Source organism: Chanos chanos, chromosome 4 (genome assembly GCF_902362185.1).
Source record: "Chanos chanos chromosome 4, fChaCha1.1, whole genome shotgun sequence".
NCBI lineage: Eukaryota > Metazoa > Chordata > Actinopteri > Gonorynchiformes > Chanidae > Chanos > Chanos chanos.
Window position 1 is genome coordinate 44,129,215 of NC_044498.1, and position 23,143 is coordinate 44,152,357.

Genomic DNA, 23,143 nt, shown 5'->3' on the forward strand with positions numbered 1-23,143 from the left:
TGCTTTATGGGGCACAGTTCATCAGATGTTTTACTAAGGCTCTAGAGAAAATGCATACGGCTATCTGCATCCTGATCTTTGTCATTCCATATCAATACTCAGCTCTGACTGGTAAAAGAGTGGTCATTATTTTTGCATGATGATTGCTGAGTAATGACTGCTGTTTTATACTTAATCATATTACTGCAAACACAATGTAGTCACCAAACTGGCTGGGATCTGACAAACACCTTTTTGTAATCAGAAAGGTGACAGGCGGTTGTTAAAGTAATCAATTTAGTGGTTAAGTTACTGAAAATAGAACTGTACTCTGTGATGCCAACAAGACATATAAAAAAACTTAAATTAAATACTGTTTCATAAAAAAAAAAATATTTCACTGGCAAAAAGCCATGGATAAGCAGGGCCATGTACAAAGAGTGGATCACTGTTAGAAAATAACCCCTATGAGGATGGTTAGGAGACCCCATTAATACTGGCCACTGGACATTATTCCCTACTAAACCATTTGGTCACCTTTTCAAAAACAACAGCGTATAGATGGGAAGAAACTACATATTCAAAGCACTTCAGACAGGGTACATCAATTAAGCTTCAATTAAGTGTCCCCCATTCAATGAGATCTGGCTACCAGTATGTGCTTTGTAGTCTGCTCTTACTGGATAGGGTGTAATTAGACAAGAAGACTCTAGTTCAGCGCTCACCCTCTGTTGTACACGCAGCTCCACATCCTCGCCTGCTGTGCGGAACAGTTCTACAGCTGCACTGTGGGACAGGCTATCAAGTCTATGGCCATTTATCTAAACAAACAAAATAAACAGCATAATGTTATCCACACAACAACAAAAAATCTATTTTATAATCATTTATAATTAACTCCTGGTATGGCAGTAACAATATCAATCTGTTTGTGCCTCTTTTTCAAAAACAGAATGAGGGCTGAGATGAGATGTGAACAACTGCAAGTTTGTCAAGTAATTGACCCAAATCATTGGTTCAGTGTGCGTTTGCATTGTATAGTACATTTTACAATAACAAAAGGAGGACTTGAGTAGAATAACTCAGACGGTAAAGCTGGGCTTAAATGAATAATATGACATAATCTCCAAGACTAAAGAAACAGATGTTACTCAAAAGAACGAACAGCAAACACGTGAGTTTACTGCTAAGTGTTATTCTGTGTCCCCATCATCACCAATAGACAAATAATGCAAACACCTTTGGTTTTGCAAAAATACTGAAGTAAGTCGTCCTCTACTATAATTCTTTGTTAAGTAACAGTTTTTACCGCTATTATCTTGTCTCCCTCCTGCAGTCTTCCATCCAAAGCAGCAGCTCCATTCTCTTTAATTTTGGCTACATAGATCCCACTATCATTCATAACATACTGCTGATCAAGACCCCCAACTATGTTAAAACCAAGTCCTGCGTATGAGAGAGAGAAAGAGAGAGAGAGAGAGAGAGACAGAGGGTAAACCGTCTTATTTTTAAATCTAGTTCATTTGTTCTAAATATACTCATCACAAGACACATAGACGAAGGGAACATATAAAAGTGTGCTATAAGTACGAAATTAAGCTTGTAGATCAAATGTAGATCACTTCAAAGTTTCCCTAGAATGGAAGTTTAGTGGTGATCTAAAAAGTCGTTTTTATCTGCTTTTAAAAGGTACAAAAAGGGCAAACGAGGGCACAACGTTATACACTGCCGCTGAGTGTCCTGGTCAGCGAAGTACATAGACTACATAGTTATGCTTTATAAATGTGTATGTTATGTAAGATATTAGTTACTGCATGAACAAGGGGCAACAGAATAGCCTGTCCTGTCGTTGGAATGACCCTGGCTATGTGGACCTCCATCTCAGTATGTCTTAGACTTTAAGTCTCATTCAGACTTCTCGGATTATACGATTAAAAGCAACTTTATAAATCATAAAATTATAAATTACTCACACCATATAAATCCAAGTGATATGGTGTTGAAACAGTTGAAACGTCCAACAACGTTGTTATATATTCAACTACTTTCGATTTCGAAAGTCATGGTGATATGCTACACAAACTATGACGTTTATTTAAGTAATCAAGTGCCACTTATTATCATTATTATTATTCGTAAACGTGCACAATGACAAGAGAAGTGCGTATAGCTATCGTAGCCCTTAAAGAGTTATACAAAACTGTTTCAAAATGGTTAACCTCCTGTTACAATCAAGTTTTATATGCAAAATGATCAAAACCAACGTTGGCCACATCAACGTGATTTCCAGACGTGGTTAGGCAACATGAGACTAGTACTACTAACAAGCGTGCCAAACAGCCATTCTCGTTCCCAATATCATTTTAACACACTGAGCAATCAATCAAGTAAATCTGAAGGCACAAATGGTGCAATTCAAAGTTATCCTTGCTAACTTTAGTTAGCTTGTGATGAGGCTACACGGGGATAATTAAATATCTAAACTAAATGAAACTTGTTACTATTATACCATATGTGAAATGCTCTTTGTGCTGATTTGTCTAAATACACGGGATAGTTTTGCATTTAAACTTAACCACAGTTACTGAATCAAACTAACTGGCCAGCTAAACACCAGAGTGCTAAATTAGCAGGCCTCTATATCAACCCGTCTAGTCAGCTAACTTGCTACACTGGCCAGCAGAAACAATAATGTCGATGTGACTATTAAGCGTATGTCAGCAAGTTTATTATGAATCTTACCCGCCGGTCCTCTTTTCAGCTTGATGTCTAAAATGGTGGGCGCACTGTTCACTGATCCGTTCATTATGTTGATAGAGATTCTTAATAGAAGTTATGCAGGGACGATATCTGAAGGTGAACTCATGCAGCACTCCTACGCCTGGCACCATAAATTGGTCAAACTGCTTTAAGGAAATGTTTTTACTGCCTCCTAGCGGAGCGAAATTTGATATTATCAGAGACCAGGACCAGGAAAGCTATCCAGACTGAACGACATGGGGCAGGCGTTCAACAACTCAAACATCTTGGGGCGCAGTGAACGCTTGGTGAGCAAGAACATATCAAACATTGCGAAAGCCGGGTCAATGGGCGCAATGTCCAAATGCGCCTAAATTTGTTTTGTTAGATTGTGGAAGGGTACTTTTAAAAAAAGTTATATTATATAAGTTATATATATATATATATATATATATATATATATATATATATATATATTCTATTAGTAACCCGATGAAGGTATCCTATAATCGCGCTGACCAGTTATCAAATTCATATCAAAAGAATGCGGTGCGACCCATTTAAATTCTGTCAAGAAATTTTACCTTTTCCCCCCCGTATCGAGGCACGGGATTCTTTTAAGAAATATTGCAAATACTGTGGAACACCTTACTTGGACAATATTCACACATTGTTTGAGCTGAGAGCGCAATGCTGGGAACTAGAAAATCGATGACGACTCACCGTTTGTTTGCTGTTATATTAATGCTTTAATTTGTGAACGGGCATAATATATGCACTGCTTCGGTTTTTTTTAAATCTTGGTGTTAGTGAATTGCTCTCCAGGGTGAACCGATAGGGAAAGAATGTGGGCGTGGCGAAGGCGCAGAACTCCACAAGGCAAGGAGACACGTTTCCTGCGCTAAGTCCGATACTTTCCTTCGTCGAGATACCTCGTCCTCGAAACAACACACATACGATCTAGTTGTCACCAAAAATTTCTTGAAAGTTTGAACATTGTGCACTGGGAATGCTCGGAGCGTACACATAATTACTGTTAATTTTCAGTACTCTTGAACACTGTTTCACAAAAAGACTGATTTTACAGGCAATCCTGTGCTTAAATTTCAAAAAGCTAAATTAAACTAGTCTAAGCATTTTTTGGACATTGTGTGAACTCTGCATAGAGAAGGGGCTCTATGTGCTTCAAACATCAAAGGTGTTATCAGTGGTGGTAGCCAAAGCTTCATGACCAAGCTTAATAGAATGCAGATAGATTAAAGCTGTTAACATGGACTGGCAACCAGAACATAAGAGAGATAACAGAGTAGACACACTACAGAAAATGCTGACATGAAGACATGAAACTGTATTTAAGGATGAACTGGGGATGCTGAAAGGATTCACAGCTAGAATTCATGTATCCAGTGAGGTTTCTACAAGCCAAGATCTGTACCTTTTTCAATGAAAAAGAAAGCAGAACTAGAGACAGAGAGGCTGCTACAGGAAAAGAATGAATGTTGTTCCCAGAACAAAGCTCTCAGAATGGGCAGCACCTATTGTTGCAGGTTTGAAGTCTGTCTCAAGTGGAAGGATTTGTGGGGACTATAAGATGACAGTAAATAAAGTGTCACCACTTGAACAGTATCCCATCCCAAAAATGGAAGACATTACCACATCCTTAGCTGAAGGAGAGAAGTACAGTAAACTAGACATCCGGGGCAGCCGTGGTCTAGATGTTCGAGAGCCGGGCTGATGACCGGAGGGTTGCCGATTCGATTCCCAGGGCCGACATCTACGGCTGTCTGCCCTTGGGCAAGGCACTTAGGTTCATTATCAGTGTGCTGGATGGGTTAAATGCTGAATGCACTGTTCACAGTGTGTATGTGCAATCACAGAGATTTACATTTACATGAGTCATGCTTACCAACAGTGTTTGATGAGGAACTAAGAAAATATGCCACAGTGAATACACACAAGGGACAAATCACATATACTAGGTTACCAGTGGATGTAGTGGTACATAGTGTTGTATCAACTAATCATTAAGTTAACTAGTTAGTAATAATGATGAACAATTGTTCTTTTTAAGAAAGTGGACCTCTTTTATTGAGGTCTGTTGAACTATTTATCATGTTGTTTACATGAACTGAAAATGAAGTGAGATTCTGTTACAACCGCTGCTAATTTTTCCATCATGCATCAAGTTTCATGCATTTCAAGTCTGGAAAGTAGTCTTTTCGCCAGCGGTTCCAGAAGCTGGTTGTTAACACTGTATTAACAGTTGTAGGACTCCCTATTGCCCCAGTTACCTATATTTGTCCACATAAAACACAACTGGCAGAGAATGGGTGTCCTTGGGTAGACCATAACCCATTCAGAAAAGTTCTCTTTTTCGCCCAGTCTGAGTTTGTAAATCGTTTTTTCTTTGTTGCTGGTGGCTTGTCTGATTTTGTTTTGTCGTCCTCCTCGTTCATCTCTCCCCCATTTCACAAAACCGACAAAGTAATGGGTGGGTCAGGGCTTTTTAATACATGCACCCAGCCGACCCATAATGAGAGCCAATCCGGACCACCCAACCCACAAAAATATGCGTTAATCAACCACCCGAACACGACCCGACCCGCAAACAGCCAGCTTTAGCCTGTATAGCGATGGCATCCATATCACAGAGCAAGAGATATCGTTTTTTTTTATTTAGTGCAGGTTTCAAAAAGGACAGACACTTGTGTAGACGACAAGATTTTGAACGACCCACTATAGCAAAGTGAGCAGCGTTGCATTGTTTCATTTTTGGGCTGTTAGCATAATACATTGATTGTTAGGCATAGCTTATTTTATCTTAGCCTAAGAGCGTTTGGGTCTGGGCTACTAAATAAACAGACAAATTGTTCCAAATTGTACCCATCCGACCTGCAGGTTATGGGTCGACCTGCGCATCACTATCGGTCTGAAATGGCTTAGGTGGGAGAGAGGCAAGTCATTTTCCAACAAGACATCTCATTCTTGACAGAAGTGGTTTAGAATTCAGCATGGCCTCTGCCTCAGTGCCAATGGTGGACATCTCTTCAAAGCTGAGGGAGATTCTGCCAAGTACCTTTCTCAGTCTGGTTTTCAGTGATCTTTTCCAGAAATCACCCCAACCTTCTGCTCACTCTGCAAGCTGTGGATCTTTGATGGCCTTCCACAACTCTCTCAGGCCTTGATCAGCTCACTTGAATATCTCTGCATTGTCTGAACAGATGACTTTACATAGTCCTCATCCTGAAACAAATCTCTTTAGAGCTAACAGGAAACTCAGTTGACTGACTTGAGACAAACTCCAAAATGCATGGCTCTTATAACATCACAACTGAACAGTGCAATGTGAGCCTTACCTAGAGCACCATTAGTCTTCACATAAAGTGGCCCTGCATAATCCACAGCTTGTCTATTGTCATAGTCAGCTGGTGCACAGCCCCGAGACTGTATTAGCAGGAGGTCTTCAAGGGTTTCTGACATTAGGCTTAATCAGTCCCCTTGCATTTGTTGCACCCATTATGTAATAGGAGTAGCCTGAGGTGCTCACAGAGCTGATACAATTCAGCATCACCAAATCCTTGTATGTTGTCTTTGCTGAGAAAGTTTGCTGGATCAAAGACTTCAGCAGCAAGAAGGACAGGATCAGTCGAAAAAAGTGGTAAATCTCTGGCCAATACATGTGGTGATGGCATCCACAATGTCCCTCTTCTGCCGCTCAAAGGCCTCAGCAAAGACATTGGAATTTCTTATCTCCACTCCTTTGTACTGAAAACAGGACGTGCTGTTAAAGGCTGTCAGGAGAGGGCGGAGATAAGGTCCAGGTTTTTTGTTTTGTTTTGTTGTTCCAGCACAGCCTGGGCTGCCATGACCCTCACCCTCACAGAGGCAGGGGCATTTGATCTTTTTGACAGTCAAGAGATAGGTCAGCCAAATTCGCTAACAGATCCTGGTACAGGGCCAGATGTAAAACAAACCTGAGGGAGGTCAACAGTTTGACCATTGCTCTCTCTGCATTTGTCCATGATGGCCTTGTATATACCCTCTGCATTTGGTTCCGTAATACTGAATAAAGAAATGACTGATTAATTTTTTCTATTAACTTAAAAGTTCAGTTACATTTTCTCCAATGGGTTACACATCATCCCTTTTCTCACCAACTTTATGCCACTCTATTCACTGTTATCATGTCCACACACACACACACACACACACACACACATAATAGACATATATTCCACAATCTTACCCAAGGAGTTGAGTCCTGGGGGAGCCATTTTCAATAAGCTTTATGCTTATTACCTCCTTCTCTGAGGTGCCCTTATCAGCACTGCTGTCAAAGAAGAGGGAGCGGTAGAAAGGCTGACTTGTAATTGAAGACTTTAGGTTGTCACTCATGCTTCCTGCTATGTGTTCAATAAAGGTGCAACGGGCCTTTGTGTTGTGGTATGTCTGTCCGAGCTCCACCCCTTGTTTTTGTTCCAGGGAGACCAATGTTTTGTATATGGTGAAGGGCTGTTCTGAATAGGCTATGGTATATGCAATGTCAAATAGTTTGACCATTTTTGTCTCATTCATTTTGGTTATTTTGTCTCATTTATTTTCATTTATTTTTTATTTTATTTTTATTATATTTTATTTTTTTGGTAGACTATGTGTTTTGGCCATGTCTTTCTTTACATTTGTGGTGCCTGTGATGTAAGTATCGGTGCATATGATGTGTCTTGGACATGTACTTTTGTGGTGGTCTCTGCAATCAGAGCACCAACCCTTTTTTTTTAACATAGCCTGCATTATCTTTCTCAAACCCCAGCCAGTCATACCCCCAAGACTCCAGTGTTGTAACTGTGGTTTTCCTTTCTTTCTCCATCTGTTTTTCCCCTCTGTCTTGTCCTGGTGTTTCCTTCGTTCCTACTTCTTCACTTCCTTCACTGTTTTCTCTCTGATCTCTCAATTTCTCATCTCCTCCTTGATTGTTTTCTTCTTCATTTCCCTCCTGACCTCCCTCTTCTTCTTTGTCACCTCCTTGTATTTGTCCTTCATTCGTTCCCTGCTGTTCTCCCTCTGTCTCTCCCTGTAACCTCTGTTGTTTTGTTTGTGGCTCCAGGAGCCTCCATGTCCCCTCTGTCTTCCTTACACTAAAAGTCATTGACAATATAGCTCTGTTATTGATTTCCAAAGCCTACTAGTTGATTGTGTGTCTAAATTTCTTATTTTGTTTTTGATTGCTGACTGTTACGCCTTTGGTCTTCTTTTGACGTACACATCAGAAACAACTTCACAAATGTAACACGGGATTCTGTCACACTTGCATATTATTGGTTGGAATCTTTCTGATCCTGGGGAGCATTTTTTAAAATGAACATCCTGCCCAGACTACTCTACCCACTGCAAATGGGCTGGACTGAAAAGTTCCAAGCTTCATTCAGTGAATTGGCATTCAATTGTGAAATTAAGCAATTGATTATTAGCATGGGTGCTCAGTTGCAGTTTTAAGGTTATTGCTACTGTTTAGATGTTAAAACAGCCTTTTTATTATCATTTAACATAAACAATTTCACGAATAAAGACATTCGCGCTTTATGAATTTCAGTAACAGAAGCCTCGTGTTGCTCTCCATCAAGGTGTCATAAATTTGTGCATAAACTAGGAATTTCATTCGTTCATGATTCTCAGACCTGGACAAAAAAAATCCAGAAAATCCCTGTTTTGGAAGCATTTTAAGCTTACTGATGATCGTGTGCCATCACTCAACAACAAATTTGGGAAACCATCTGAAAAGTTTATTTTTGAATTAAAATGGCTCTCTTTGTAAATGAAGGTCTACAATATTGTTAGTAACGCATAAGTTTAGTTCAGCCTGGAAGGAATGCCAGCCGTCAACATCGCAAAGACCACAAACTTTGTATCAAATGATGTAAATAATGTCTATTAAAGAGTGTTAAATAAAGTCTATTAAAAGTGTGACACACACTGACGCAGGGCGGATCCAAAGGCTGAGGCAGCCAGTGTTCCCTCATCACTGTTTCTTCCATAGGCACCAATATCAACGACCCTGAAGCGGTACCTTGCATCTACAGTGGCAAGGAGGACTACGGAGAATGTCCCCTTAAGGACCTGCTGGATGGAGGGGCCTCAATGATAACATGCTTCTCATCCATTGCTCAGTTGGGGAAAGCCCAAAGACACTGGAACTCTGATACAATCTTCCTCCACTCTGCTGTATCAGGCACAGGCACGGGCACAGGCACGGGCACAGGCACGGGCACGGGCACGGGCACGGGCACAGGCACAGGCACAGGCATGCAGTCACGTAGGACATAGTCCCAGATTGCTTCTCACACCTGTCTGACAATTCCAGCCACAGTGCTGGCACCAACCCTGAACCTGAAGGTGATAGACTGAAAGGAATCACCTGTTGCCAAATACCTTAAAAGAAAAATACATTTTATTGAAACCTATTATAAAACCGATTTTATGTTCACGTAACTAGGTTTTTCTAAATGTCCTTTGTGCACCTTTTGTTAGGGACAGTTGGGGGCAAGTATGCATTTCAAATTATGTTCGGTAACATGACGTTGTCTTATGTTAACTATGCTAACTATGCTTGCCTGTGATGCTGCTTCATCATATGAATGGAATTTTTCAAGTGTATATGGATGGATGGCCTCCTGTGGGGAGTTGTTGCTGTCCACTTGGGTGACCTGTAGGCCAGCAGCTTCATATATATATATACACACACACACACACACACACACACACACACACAGATATAGATATAGATGTATATGTGTGTGTGTGTGTGTGTGTGTTAGTTAGGCAAAATGAATGAGCAAAAAAATACAGCGTTAGGCTGTATTACCAACAAATAAATGGCAATTAAACACTGAAATAAATTTCCAGACCAATGAATACACAAAATAAAATTTCAAGACCCTTAAGAACACAAATCTGCAATTCGGAGCCCCACCTCTGGCCCCTGTCCAGCCTGAAGTATGTCTGGAACGGTCATCCAGCCACTGTGCATCAGGGTCCTGTTCGTCCTATCAGGATTTATTTTTCGATAATGACCGGTGGACTATACATTAAATCCCCCAGATTATTAAACAGCGTTTCTCTTTTGGTTTTAGGGCCGACTGGTAGGATTTCAGTTTTGTCCTCATTTGACTTTAACAAATTACTGCTCATACATTTATTTATTGCCACAAGACAGGAAGTAATGGAGTTTATAGCTGCGGCATCATTAGGTTCAGCAGAGATGTACAGTTGTGTGTTGTCCACATAACTATGGAAACGTACATTGTGCTCTCTAATGATGTCACCAAATGGCAGCATGTGTACTGAGAATAATAATGGGCCAAGGCAGCTCCCTTGTGCAACCCCTAGAACACTGAGTGGATGCAACTGGATTTCATCCACTACCGGTGAATGTGTAAAATGTATCTGTTATTCCAAATCAGTGTATTGTTTGGAGTAAAATTATGTTTGTGTCCCATTTTCCAATATAACAACACTTGTTGATGAGATGCAGATAGTTCCACGGGTAGCTGAGCAACTTTAAAATCAGAGCAGGGCATGACATGAATGCCTCCTATTATTGACGCAGGAACTTTTTGCCACAAACCCTGTTTATTATTACACTGTAAACCCAAATGTTCTAATAACTTTATCTTAAAATGACCTTATAAATTCAACTGACTTTTTTGAGTTGTTATAACACATATCCAATATTGAGTTATGTGAACTAAAAACGTTTAATTTCAAATCACTTTTGGAGTAAGTAATATGAAGTCCAGATTTTTAAGTCACTATGACTTAATATTTTGGAGGGCCACCATCCGACGTCAGCGCTGCAGTGCATTATGGGGCACGTATGCTTACATTCGACCTAACAAACTTTCTACAGTGATTGAAAAGAGTTTTCAAAAAAGAGAATGGTCACTGCAGTCATCATTACAACTACTTTGCATCTGGTGCAGCGCTTGGCTGACAAGCCAACGGTGTGAAGTTACCATCTGTGAGATAATGACTGAACGCCTTTAAGTCAGAATCTCATGTAAGTGGAAAAGCTTGACAACATAATTTTAGTTACGCTGATGTTCATGATAGATGTTAAATAGCTGGTATTCTCTCCTGGCGTGACTGAAGTGAAGTGGACAGAGCAACAACAAATTGATTTTTGAGTTTGGGCCTTGTACTCTTTCTTTTGTGATTTCAAGATAGTTAGTGCAAGTTAATTAAACTGGCAAGGGTCAGTGACCACAACATATTTTCCATTGTTACATAAACGGAAAACTTGAAATACTCAACATTATCAGATATTCCCAACAAATATTTTTTTATTTGCATTACTGATCCTTAACAAGTAAATTTACTTAGTTTTCCTAAGGCAATGGGTTTCCACACTTTTTTTCTTAAAGTCTGATCACATTTTACAGTGTAAGGAATCACCATAACCATTTGAGTTTCAGCATAGCAGTAACGATATTTTGATTAATTTATTTAAACTGATACGCAGAGGCATCTCATGTTGGGAAACGACGTAGTGTCATATGCTAATTTATCTATACCTGTAGTGTTTCCAAAGACATTCAATTTTTGTACATTTTCATCATGATTGATGAGAACAGCCAACATTTCCACAATTAGAATAACAAAATTCCACAATTAATCTCAAATTTCAGAGAGGTTCAACAAGGGACAGAAACCGAACTATTGATGCCTTTACACAATATTTTCATAATATTGAGAAATCTATCGCTGAAACCAAAAACTTCTGTGTGAAGTATAAATTGGTCTTCTGTCATGTTGACTGAACGCTCATTCGGGTCTCCCCGCTGCGCCGCATCTACTCATCGAATGACGTCACAACCGAGGGAAATTGCGTCATTGACAGGTAACGCGGGGATACATAAACTGATCGTTCAAAATAATGTCATTCATAATCGCTCAAAACTTTCAGCAGTCAATCGCGCTTTACAGTTTGTATTGTGTCTTCTGAATCATCCATTACAACGTGCGTTTAAGGGGTACATTAGTAATCCTAAACAGGATAGAATTCACTGTTATATTTTTAAGAGGAGGCTTTATTGGCTAATATACGTAGATACATGCATATTTCGACTCAGTGTGTGTAAATATGCGGGATGCAATTTATTTAATTTAAATTAGTACAACAGCGAGATAAGTGCCAGTTAAAACATGTAAGAATTAAACAGTTAACAATGCAGAACGTGATTTTTGTGTCTACTGCACATCTCTCATGCAAATTTTCAGCTCCGTCATCAATTTTTGCTCTTATCTCTACCATATGGTATTTTATTTATTTTATGTGTAGTAATATCTCTCCGCGTTGCAGATGTATACAAAGAAGATGGCCACGATGAAACAGATTCCAGAACAACGCTCATTTACGCTTTTACTGCGAGGCCTGGAGTTAATGTTGGAGTCTATCGGTGACAAAGATATCTGTGCTGTACTGGAGGACACCCAGACGCAGATCGAGACGGAAACAGAGGACCTCAGAACCGAGATTTATGTCCTGTTCAGTCTTACAGAGAAGGTAAGAGAACATTTAGAGATAGAAGTGGGTAATTTTTAGCGGAGTTTTTGGAGCTTAGGCATTTTGTCATTTACGGATTCAGCAAGTTTAGATCACTTTTAAACTCATTTGAAGACTCGCGGGAATCCTGAAGTAGGCTACTCCACCTGGTGTTTTGCTGTCAATTATTAACCTTGACTGTGCGAAGGAAACCGCAATCCGACAATAAGCTGCGAGAAAAAAAGTATGAATAAACGAGTTAACAAGAAATGGTCGACAAAGCGAATTACATCTGTTGTTTACGACTTAAAACACAGTGGATTTGCGGCTAGAACGCGCGCCAATAATTCTCATGTAGATATGTCTGGCTTGTTTTCTGTGAAAAGTGTGTTAGCCTTGCAACATTAATTAAGGGAATAGCTTTTATGTTGAATTCAGAAATCAACTTATTCATCTCTGTTACGCTTTTGAGGTGAGAGTAATGACAATGGATTGTTTGGTAACTGATTAAATAACTTAGTGGATCTAAATTATGTGGATAATAATCATTGTTACTTAAATATTCAGTGCACTGATTGTCCGCTGCATAGATGGAAATGAACAACGTGCAGCTCAAATCGTTCATATGCATGTATGCAGTGCATAATTAGCACAGCGTGAAAATGATCATTTTTCATTATGCTTTGTGTTTCACAGATCCAATGCAGGACACTGGCAACTACTGCAGATGATGAAAGCCACAGCTCACCGGGCATCATCGCGCATCCTGTGTCTCCAGCAGTACCAGGGATCTCACCATCCCGCTCCTCTGTCAGTGACAGCAGATGCTCATCTGTTGATGTCGATTTGATGCCTCCTGACACCTCCTCACGGGATACCCTCTCAGACATGCTCTGCCCCCCTGCATCCACGCCCCTGTTGATCGTAGAAAGCACCGCGGGCCAAGGACCAACCTCTCGTGATGTGTTCCCAAAGCCTTTTACTGACTGTGCTCACCCAGAGGGGTCACTTCTCCCAGAGGATGAAGAGATGGCAGAAGACAAAGAGAGTAATGACTGTCAGGTATGCTGACCACTGCATGCTCTTATACTCACTCCACACCCAAACTAGTTAGCTCTATCTGTCAGCCACAGATGTTCTGTTGTATGTGTCAAGAACAAAGAAACAGACTCTCTGTTTTAGTTTCTGATGCAATGCACAGCACTGCTGCTGTCTCTTTATTCATTCAAAGTTACAAACTCCTGTTGTGTTCTTCTTGAATAGCCTACATAAATGTGAACATGGAAGGGTGAAAAACAGAAGTCAATAATGGTCTTTTCAGATCAAAGGTATCAGAGAGAAAGAGGCAATCTGTATACCAAATATTACGTGAATGTACTTTGTAACCTGAAATAGGCTAAAATGTGCTTAACTAGGGTATAGTCATGATGTGTGGGTTAGTTCAAAGTTACTGCCAGATTCGCTACCCAGGACTAGATCTACATTCAGTGAATTATTCATTTAATAATAAATGTATCATGTAATATAATGCTAACAGCAAAGTTGTGTGCAGTTACACGTGAGATCAGCTCATTGTTAAAATAAGAAGCCCTTAGAAGGCACTCATTTTCTATCAACTGACTCAGTAGAGCATTAGGACAGCTGTCACTGCTCACAGTTTGCAACCTTGTACAACAGTGTACATAAAGATGCAGCGTCAGGCTGATGGATATGATCTAGTGTTTTATTCTCTCAGTGTGTCATAAAGGAATTTGTCTGTCTTCCTTTTCACCTAGCCATTCATTCTAATGTAATTTAATCTGTTTTCGTCCACCTTTGCTATTAGGGCTCCAAGAATCAAGAGCAGTACCGTTGTGTGAAGGGGCAGGACAGTAAGGTGGAGTCTGAGCTGTTGGATGAAGCTGCTCCACGTGAAGTATGTAAGGAGCAGATTTTGAGAAATTACTGGGCCTCAGAGGAGCAAGAGAGCGAGGAGGTTCAGCTGTCGGAGGAAGTTGCCGCGGAGGCATCACGCAGGCGGCAGAATTTGAGAGACATGATGGCTGAGCTGCTGCAGCAAAAGAGGGGGCTTGGATATGACGGAGAGCCAGGGGAAACTGAGAGCCGGGGGAACCTCCATCACAGTGAGAAACTGGTACCCACAGACATAACTCCAGAGAATGCAGAGGACGAGCTCCTACCTCGCAGAAAAAGGCTTTGGTATAAGAGGATAGAGACCAAGATGAAACGAGGGATCCTCAGGAGGCTGGAGCTTGAAAATATGGCCAGAAACAATGGAAACACCAAGAGGGAAAGCAAAGAGAGAGATAGAAGAACAAAGGCAGAGAAAAGGCTCCTGAAATTTCAGTTGCGGAAAAAGAAGGAGCTCGAGAAACTTAAAAAAAAGAAGAACTCAAAAGAATATAAGCTTAAGGAGGAAAAGAAGGCATTACTAGAGGAGTTCAGGAGAGAAATGTACGAATTGAGGAGGGCACAAAAGGATACAGTGATGTTGGAGAGAGAGTCATTGCTGATTATGAGGAGCAGAAACAGGGAAAAAGCAAAATTAGAGAGAAAGCAAGCTGAACAGGAGAAGGAAATATGGAAAATCCTTAAAAAGCGAAAGAAGGAAAGACGGAAGACGCCTAAACGGCGGGAGAAGGAGGAAAAGAGGATGTTGAAATTACGGGAGAAGGAGGAAAAGAAGGTTATGAAAAAGAAAGTGAAAAAACAACAGAGGAAGTTGAAAGAACGAAACAAGCAAGAGAGGGAGCTACTAAAAAAGATTGAAAAAGCAGAGAAGGCTTCTGAAAAGGAACGACAGAAGCAGTTGAAACAGGAAGAGAAGGAACGACAGAGACAGTTGAGAAAGGAAGAGAAGGAACGACAAAGGACGCGGAAAAAGGACGAGAAGTTGGTACGGATGATGCTGAAAGACAGACCGACTGAAAAGGAGTGCAAAGGAAAAGGAAAAAATTGGATAACAAAGCTAATGCAGAAATGCATTTTTAAGGAAATTTAGGTGAATTCGTTTAAAAAAATGGCACTAGAAATAGTGTCACAGATGACCGAAGGTAAGACACATTTGGCTTACTTAAGGGTGTTTAGGATTGTTCTGCTTTACAAATCTCACACCATACCGGAAAGCATATTAAAGATGTTTAATAAATTAACACCTAGAGTGTGCGGTTGGCTGTGCCAGGAGAATTTCTGTGCCCCTAAATTCCATTCACAAGCGTTGCAGTATACTTAGATTTTCAAAAGACCCTCCAAAAGAACTGCAAAAAAAAGCTAAATATAATGTACTCTGTTTTGTAAATTTTCTTTCAAATGATGTTTAAATCAGTTGGTCAAAAAAAAAAAAAAACCTTTTCCACATCATGCGCTTGCAATTTTTCAAGCTTCAAAGTGTAACAGTGGTCAGAAAGTACAGTATCACAGATGAATCCTTTGGCTCTTAGATGCAGTATGTCTTAAGGAGTGGTTATTACTTTTAAACTGTAAATATTTACCTTTTTTTTTTTATTCTCTCTTCCCCTCAGATGCAGCCGCAAAAGATGGAATACAACAGAAAACATGGAACAATGAAAAAAAGTCATTGAGAAAAATAAATATATAGACACACATAAACATTTATGTGTACTTTTCACTGCATCCTTCGCAATCTGTCTTAATACGATACATCAGATAAACGCATGGAATAATTGATGTTTAAAATGATGCTCCATCAAATTTACATGATGTCTCACAGACACATCCAATGCACTAGTCAATCCTGAAGAGCATAGATACAGTTTTAAGATATTTTCATCTGAATTTTGCCAGTTTCATTTCTCAACAATATGGACATAATCATCGGTCGAAAGTGTTCAGACATAGGCTTATAAAGTTCTTTTGTATTATGTCTTTTCACGTCTATGTTTGAAACGCCCTTAGAATGAGGCCATTTTCTATCACTCATTTACAGCACCTTTTCCTGTTCACGCAACAGCAACTTAACTAAAAACAATCCATCAAGACAACGTTTTCAAATTACTTTAGTTATCCATTTTGTATATCTCTAGTTACTGTTCCACAATATGGTTCCACTGCAAACCTGTAGCTATTACATTTAGTCTGTGCATTTCTAAGTGAAGCACTTCATTACTTGTTACATACTGAATAATACTGATTCTTTTACTGGTCATTATACAGAAATGATGAGTGTTCACTGACCATTCAGAATTAAGTGTTCAACGGAGCTGTGGGATAGGATAGCTGACTGACCTTTTGTCATAAAACCAGGGGAGAGGGGGCTCAAAAATCCAAACTATCCCTTACATTGATCTGGCATTTGACATAACGACCCGTTCTATGAAAGTGGGGAAGTGCAAATCAATACATCTGTCCTGGTCTTTACAAATTGTAATTCCCAAATATGTTACTCTCTCTTTAACAGACATTCCACTTATGTTATTGAGGTTACATGTTTTTAAAGGGAATAATTCACATTTTTAAATATTTACACACAGTCCAGATACCTTAGAGACGCCATTTAGGCACTTCTTTTCTGTATCTCGGAGGCAGGAAATTGTTGTATCATCTGCAAGCTGACAACTTTCAAGCTGTTTACCATGAATGTTAACACCTTTTAGTATATCTTTTTCAAAATGAATAGCCGTGGCTAAGTAACCCAAAGTTAGGGGAGGGGAGAAACTGGAAGATCTTGTTGGATGCCGGCTTACTAGAAAACTAGGTGTTGTTTCATTGGGTAATTCAACTGCTCTATTACAGTTATTGTATGGGGTCTGAATAGTGCCACAGAAATGACAAGGTCTCAAACAAAAGATTGCGACTTACAGTGTCAAATGCCTTATAAAACTCAACAAATATACTAAAGCTGTCATCATCAACAAAATCATTACAATTTAAGTCCAACATAAGTCTGATATTATTTGAGATAAGCTGAACTTTCATAAATCCAGACTGGTAAACGTGAACGAATGTTTTCTGTGGTATTAGGGTCAGAAGAGACACGCATATCCTCACATTCACGTGTTCACATACCTACATGCATGTACAAACACGTACGCATCTCCATATGCGAATATCGAGACATCTACACATCCTCCTATTCACAGAGCCAAATAGTAACTCACACAAATTGACATAAACTAGAGGGTTAAGCAGAGTACACTTGCTCCAGTCTCGGGGGTGAGTCTCAGGGGCTTGTTATTTATGGCAGACAAGGTCAAAGGCCTTGTGGAGCACGGGTATATCTTTGCAAGAGAAATTGTTTGCCAAAATTGCCAAATACTTTATCATCTCCTCATACATTCTTCCAGAAATTGAAACCTGACAAATACATATGTTTCTTATAAAGACAAAATCACTCTTGATTTTTTGCAAAACAAAATACAGCTCATTTTAGAAAGTCATGTAAACCCATGACTTTTAAAGAACAGAAACATAGAGAAAACATCAACAGTGTCTGATGATGTAGTCGTGTGACACATAAAGAAAGATAAGAAATTAATTTCTAAACGCCCTGTAATTCTACAAAAAAAGTAGGCTCTCTACCAGGTCATTCTGCATCTTACACTTTGCAAATGTCAAACTAAAAAATCTTTAGTAGTGAGCATCAAATACCTGCTTAAACATGGAACTTGTTTCCAATCTCCAGATTCTGGTAGCAAATCAAAAACTCAAATGGGTCTCTCCCCTGTTCTTTTTATTATACGTAAAGTTTCCATTCAGTGCACAGTAGTAGACAGATCAAAATAAGGCCTACTTATTGGTCACTGGTCTAAAGACTAACAGTGGACACAGCCCATTGTTACTGCTTTTGACTCTCATTAACATGTCACTAGGACTTCCTTTCCTTCATCAATGGCTGAAACTCCAATAAAGTATGCTTTTTCCCCTTTTTGAAGTGTATCTTTGGCAAAAGCTGTTGTCTGCGTGCCTAGTCCAATCCTCACCAAACTTCATTTTTGTTCCAGCAAATAGGCGCACCCCTTCATGGCTTTTCAAAGTGAAACGGTACGATAACACATCTGCGTTCCCTATCGTTCTCCTTTAGTTTCCTCCCAAGACAATGTACGATGTCAACCTGTGGTTGCAATCTCACTGGGAAGAATGGAAGAGCATATGCCCACCTCTTTTTGTTTGATAGCCCCATTTTCTATAGGGTGAGGAGCTCGGACACCCGGGAGGAGCTTGGAGTAGAGCCGCTGCTCCTCCGCATCGAAAGGAGCCAGTTGAGGTGGTTCGGGCACCTAGTCAGGATGGCTCCTGGGCGCCTCCCCATGGAGGTGTTCTGGGCGCGACCAACTGGGAGGAGACCCCGGGGAAGACCCAGGACACGTTGGGAGAAATTTATATCTCAGCTGGCCTGGGAACGCCTTGGGATCCCCCAGGAGGAGCTGGTGGATGTAGCCGGGGAAAGGGATGTCTGGGCTACCCTCCTCAGCCTGCTGCCACCACGACCCGGTCCCGGATAAGCGGGAGAAAATGATGATGATGAGCCCCATTTTCTTGTACTGCAAGCGCCGTAGACACAAGTTCCATTTTCTTTTGTATTGCTCAGCTTCTTGTAGTTTGGCATCCAGTTTCAGCCCAGTTTCAGTATAAATAGTGCCCATACCCATATCCAAAGTCTTCTAACTGTAAACTTCAAATATTGCAACAGCTGACCTGGGAATCAAACCCAGGGCTCCAGCTTGGAAACCCAGAGCCTCACCCTTGTGCCACAAACTGTGTGTCAGACCCAAATGCAGAGACTGGGGCATGAGAACTTCAGAAAGAGTTTCTTTTACTTGGAAAATCAAGGTAGACAAATCCAAAGTGAACCAGGCACAAACAGAAAACAATTCCAGGCAGAAGTCAAAACCAAATAAGCAGAGATATCCAGCAAACAAATCCAAGACAGTCAGGTAAAATCGTGGTCAAAGAGCAGGTAAACAGGAGATCAACAACAGATAAAGATCCAAGAAAACTACAGAACATAGACTTGGGGGGGGGGGGGGGGGGGGGACAAAGGGTCACAGAGCAAAGACTTGAGACATAGCTTGGTCAAGGAATTGCACATGGGTTGCAGCTCGAGACTGAGCAAACAACTGAATAAAACAAGAGGCTTAAATAGATAGACAGAACAGACACAGGTGAAAGCAATACATCAATAATGAACTAAGCAGTCACAAAACAAAGACTGCGGGCCCCACATGGGGGAAAAAAAAAAGCAACAACACCCCCCAAAGTCATGACAAATATTCTTAAACACAATCCAAAACAGCCACTCAAATTTCTTAGGACTAGTATAACTACACTACCTGGCCAAAAAAGAAATAAGTCGCACAGTCTAATATTTTGTTGAACCGACTTTAGCTTTGATTATGGTGCATGTGTGCCATAGCATTGTTTTGATAACCTTTTCCAAGTTCGCAACATTGATTTCCACCCAGAGTTGCGTTAATTTTTGGCCAAGATCTTGTTGAGGACGAGAGAGTCGAACCAGTCCATAACGTCTTCTCCAGCACATCCCAATGTGAGAATTATTCCTCATGCTCTCTGAACCAGTTTTTCACAATTTGAGCCCGATAAATCTTGGCATTGTTATCGTGGAACATGCCTGTGCCATCAGGGAAGAAAAAATCCATTGATGGGATAACCTGGTCATTCAGTACATTTAGGTCGTCAGCTGACTTCATTTTTTTGCCATGGAACATTGCTGAGCCTAGACCTGACCAATTGAAGCAACCCCAGATCATAACACTGCCTCCATAGGCTCCAAATCCAAATGGCAACTTTTTTTTTTTTTAGTGTATTTTGACAGCTGTTGTCAGAATATGTGACCCCCACTGTGACTTGGGAGGAAATGTCTGACACACCAACCAAATCATTTCAGGTGACTTCTTTTACCTTGTAGAATGTATGCTCTTCAAGTGGGGTCACATGTTCTGACAACAGCTGACATTTGAAGAGCATACAACTGCTAGCTATTATTACTGATACATTATCTCATTAGGCATTATATCCAGCTGCAGATCCCTCTTCCCCTCCAGCTGCGAACTCCTCTCCACCTCCAGCTGGTGAATGATCTTCTAATGTGACCTCCTTTTACAAAAAGCGTATGTAACTTGGACAAACTAACTTTCAAATACATTTCTGTCTAAATCAAGGTAACTGTTTCCATTTGGGTTTTTCATCAGTCAGTGTTTTAGTGAACATTGTGAAGCTCTTGTACATTTTTTCCACATTCAAACAGAGACAGATTTCGTATACTTAAAAATAACTGAAATTCTGACACAGTGCATTTAAGTTGTTTTAATTATTATTTTATGTCACACAAAGGCATGAGAGATCCCTGGGGAGGCAAAAATTCGCATGTCCTCCTATCAAGAATTGGGCCCCATAAACTGCTTTATTGAGACATTGCCAGGACAGCTCCCAATCAGAAGCTCGTGTTACGTCCTAAGACGTATTTATGTTTTTATTTCGTGTTTTGTTTACTGTTGTATATGTGTTACTGTTGTATCCTCTCTCTTTCTCTCTGCTCCTCCCTCTTTCCATTTAACAGGTCGTCAAGCACCATGGAAACGAGGGAGGGTCTATTTGTCAAACAGCACTCCCATTGGCTGAGAGGAAATAGGCCAGGATATATAAACCAGCCAGTCCGCTTCACTAGAGACCTTTTGTTCCTTCTCCTTGCATGAGACTGTGTTGGTTGTTGGTTTTGATGGTTGAGTTGTTATTGCTTTATTTGTCTCTTGTTTACTATGTGTTCTTTTTTTTTGTATTGTATATAGATCTGTATATAGTTGTACATAGTGTGGGAAGCCCTATAGGGAGGTTGGGTGCCTTTTTGTTTGAAACCGTTTTTCTCCTGTTTTTTTGGTTAGTTAGGGAGTGAGGTTGGTTTGTGGTGTTAATTTTGTTTTCTTTTAACAGTAGGTAAGTTAGAGTCCACTCCTAACAGCTAGATTGTTTTGTTTATTGTTTTGGCCTTTCCCCCTCCTGAAGTCTCTGTTTGTTTTGTTTGATGCTTCCTGTTATCAAGTGTGATAAGAGGATAGCAATAGAATTTATTAAGTTGATTTTTGTTGTATGGTGGTGTGCTTGGGACACTCCTTTACTTAATTTAATCAGTTTTTTTTTTTTGTTACATTCCCTTATCCCCCTGGACAAAAGGGGGAATGTAACACTCGAAAGTGAGGTGAGCTATAATGAAATTTGTCTACTTGAGTTGTACCTAAATTTTATCTAGGGAAATGCTAAACATCCTTAAGTAATTTACATGTATATACTCATTATTTACCTGTCCCTCAGGTGATCAATGCATACATGGCCCACACAGTCAAAAAAAAAAAAACAGGGCCAAAAAGGCACTTTGTATCAACTTGTTTGAAATGACACGTATATGGGAAGGAAGGGGCTCAAGATCAAAGGTATGCATGGGAGAGGTGTTTATTTTCCTCATAAGGCTTTTTAAGTGGAATGTACTTTACTGATTTTATTGAAGTGATTTTGTAAATTCTCACCGTCTTTTTTTTAGTCTGATCCAACAAAGTACAACATCATTTTGGGTGCTGTCCATGAGCCCAATCACTGGATATTGGCTGTAAGAGCAAGTACTTTGCCCTGTGTATTGCTGACCTTTGTTGAGAGCTACAATATTTCCAATCCCAGTGTAAGTATATGAGACTGATATCCAATTCTACAGGCGTTCCTTCCTGCTGAGAGCTGGAATCTTGTGGTGGATCCCCTGGGAAATGATTCCTTCAAACTCAGTGTTTGAGGTAACTGCTGAAACCATGATACAAAAAGTGCTCCTTTTTGAAAACTAAACCAAAATATCTGAAACTGTCACTGTCATATTTTACTTTTTGTATACCTATCAGGGCTTTCTTCAGAAAACAAGGCTGCCAGGTATCCAGGTGGACAGCCAACACAGCAAAAAGATGCCACTTCATGTGGAATATTCGTTCTGAAAGTAAGTTTGTTTTTGTCTGTCATTCTGTGTCTACTGTCCTGTAAAGTCTGTCAAAACAATGAAGTTTTGTTTCTCTCACATCAACAGTTTGGTGTTTTTTATGTTACTGATGACTATGCACTGATCAGTAAGTTATTTAAACTTATGTCATGTTAGTATGCAGAGAAAATACTGGTAGAGGAGCCTCTGAATTTCAAATAAGACCTTAGCAGTGAACCACTACCGAAGACAGGTGGCCAGGACACTGCTAAATGAGACTGGTACTTTTGTTTCATTCTGTGCTCATTAATCATTATGTTCAGGTAAGAACTACTTAGTCACTGATATTAAAGGAACTATTTTGTGTTGCCTAATACTATTAATATGCAGTGTTGAGGCTGCACATTGATACATTGACACACACATCTATATCTATATATCTATATATATATATATACACATGCATGCATACATACATGTTTTTCCTCCATCCTACAAAGTTCAGTGAGACTAGGAACAATACTTGTCAAGATAGAAATGCCCAAACATGGCTTCCCAGATAAGGTGTTTTTGACGCTATAAAAATGAAAGAATAAGGGCTGAAAAAAAATGAAAACAAGGAATTTGAACAAATATTTTACAGGCCTTGGTTTTGGGACCCATTCATGATACAGACAAGGTTTGAACAAAAACTGAGATGATACTGCAACAACCTTATCTGATTTGACATGGAATGTCCCATATGTGTGTGCGCATGTGTAAATATATATACACACACACACACACACACACACACACACACACACACACACACACATCAATCACAGCTATATGTTATACTGTCTCAGATATTCACCCTGAATGTTGCTGTATTGTTATGACCTTTGTTGTTACAGATCCAGTGTACGTGTATGACCAGTGGTACCATGCAGTGTGTTCAATGTTCCAGTTTTGAGCTC

At 40.0% G+C, this 23,143-nt stretch overlaps 1 protein-coding gene across 2 annotated transcripts in view; it reads right to left on the reverse strand.

Moving 5' to 3' along the window:
• LOC115809930 (synaptojanin-2-binding protein) overlaps positions 1-2,840 on the reverse strand; it is a 131,991-nt gene extending 129,151 nt beyond the window's left edge. For both annotated transcript variants that reach the window (XM_030771816.1, XM_030771817.1), the window contains exons 1-3: positions 2,722-2,840; positions 1,289-1,425; positions 705-800 (exon numbers count right to left, since the gene is read on the reverse strand). In XM_030771816.1, coding sequence (XP_030627676.1) covers positions 705-800; positions 1,289-1,425; positions 2,722-2,785 — 297 coding nt within the window. In that variant the 5' untranslated portion in view covers positions 2,786-2,840. The remainder of the gene's footprint in view (positions 1-704; positions 801-1,288; positions 1,426-2,721) is intronic.
• Between the last annotated feature and the right edge of the window lie 20,303 nt (positions 2,841-23,143).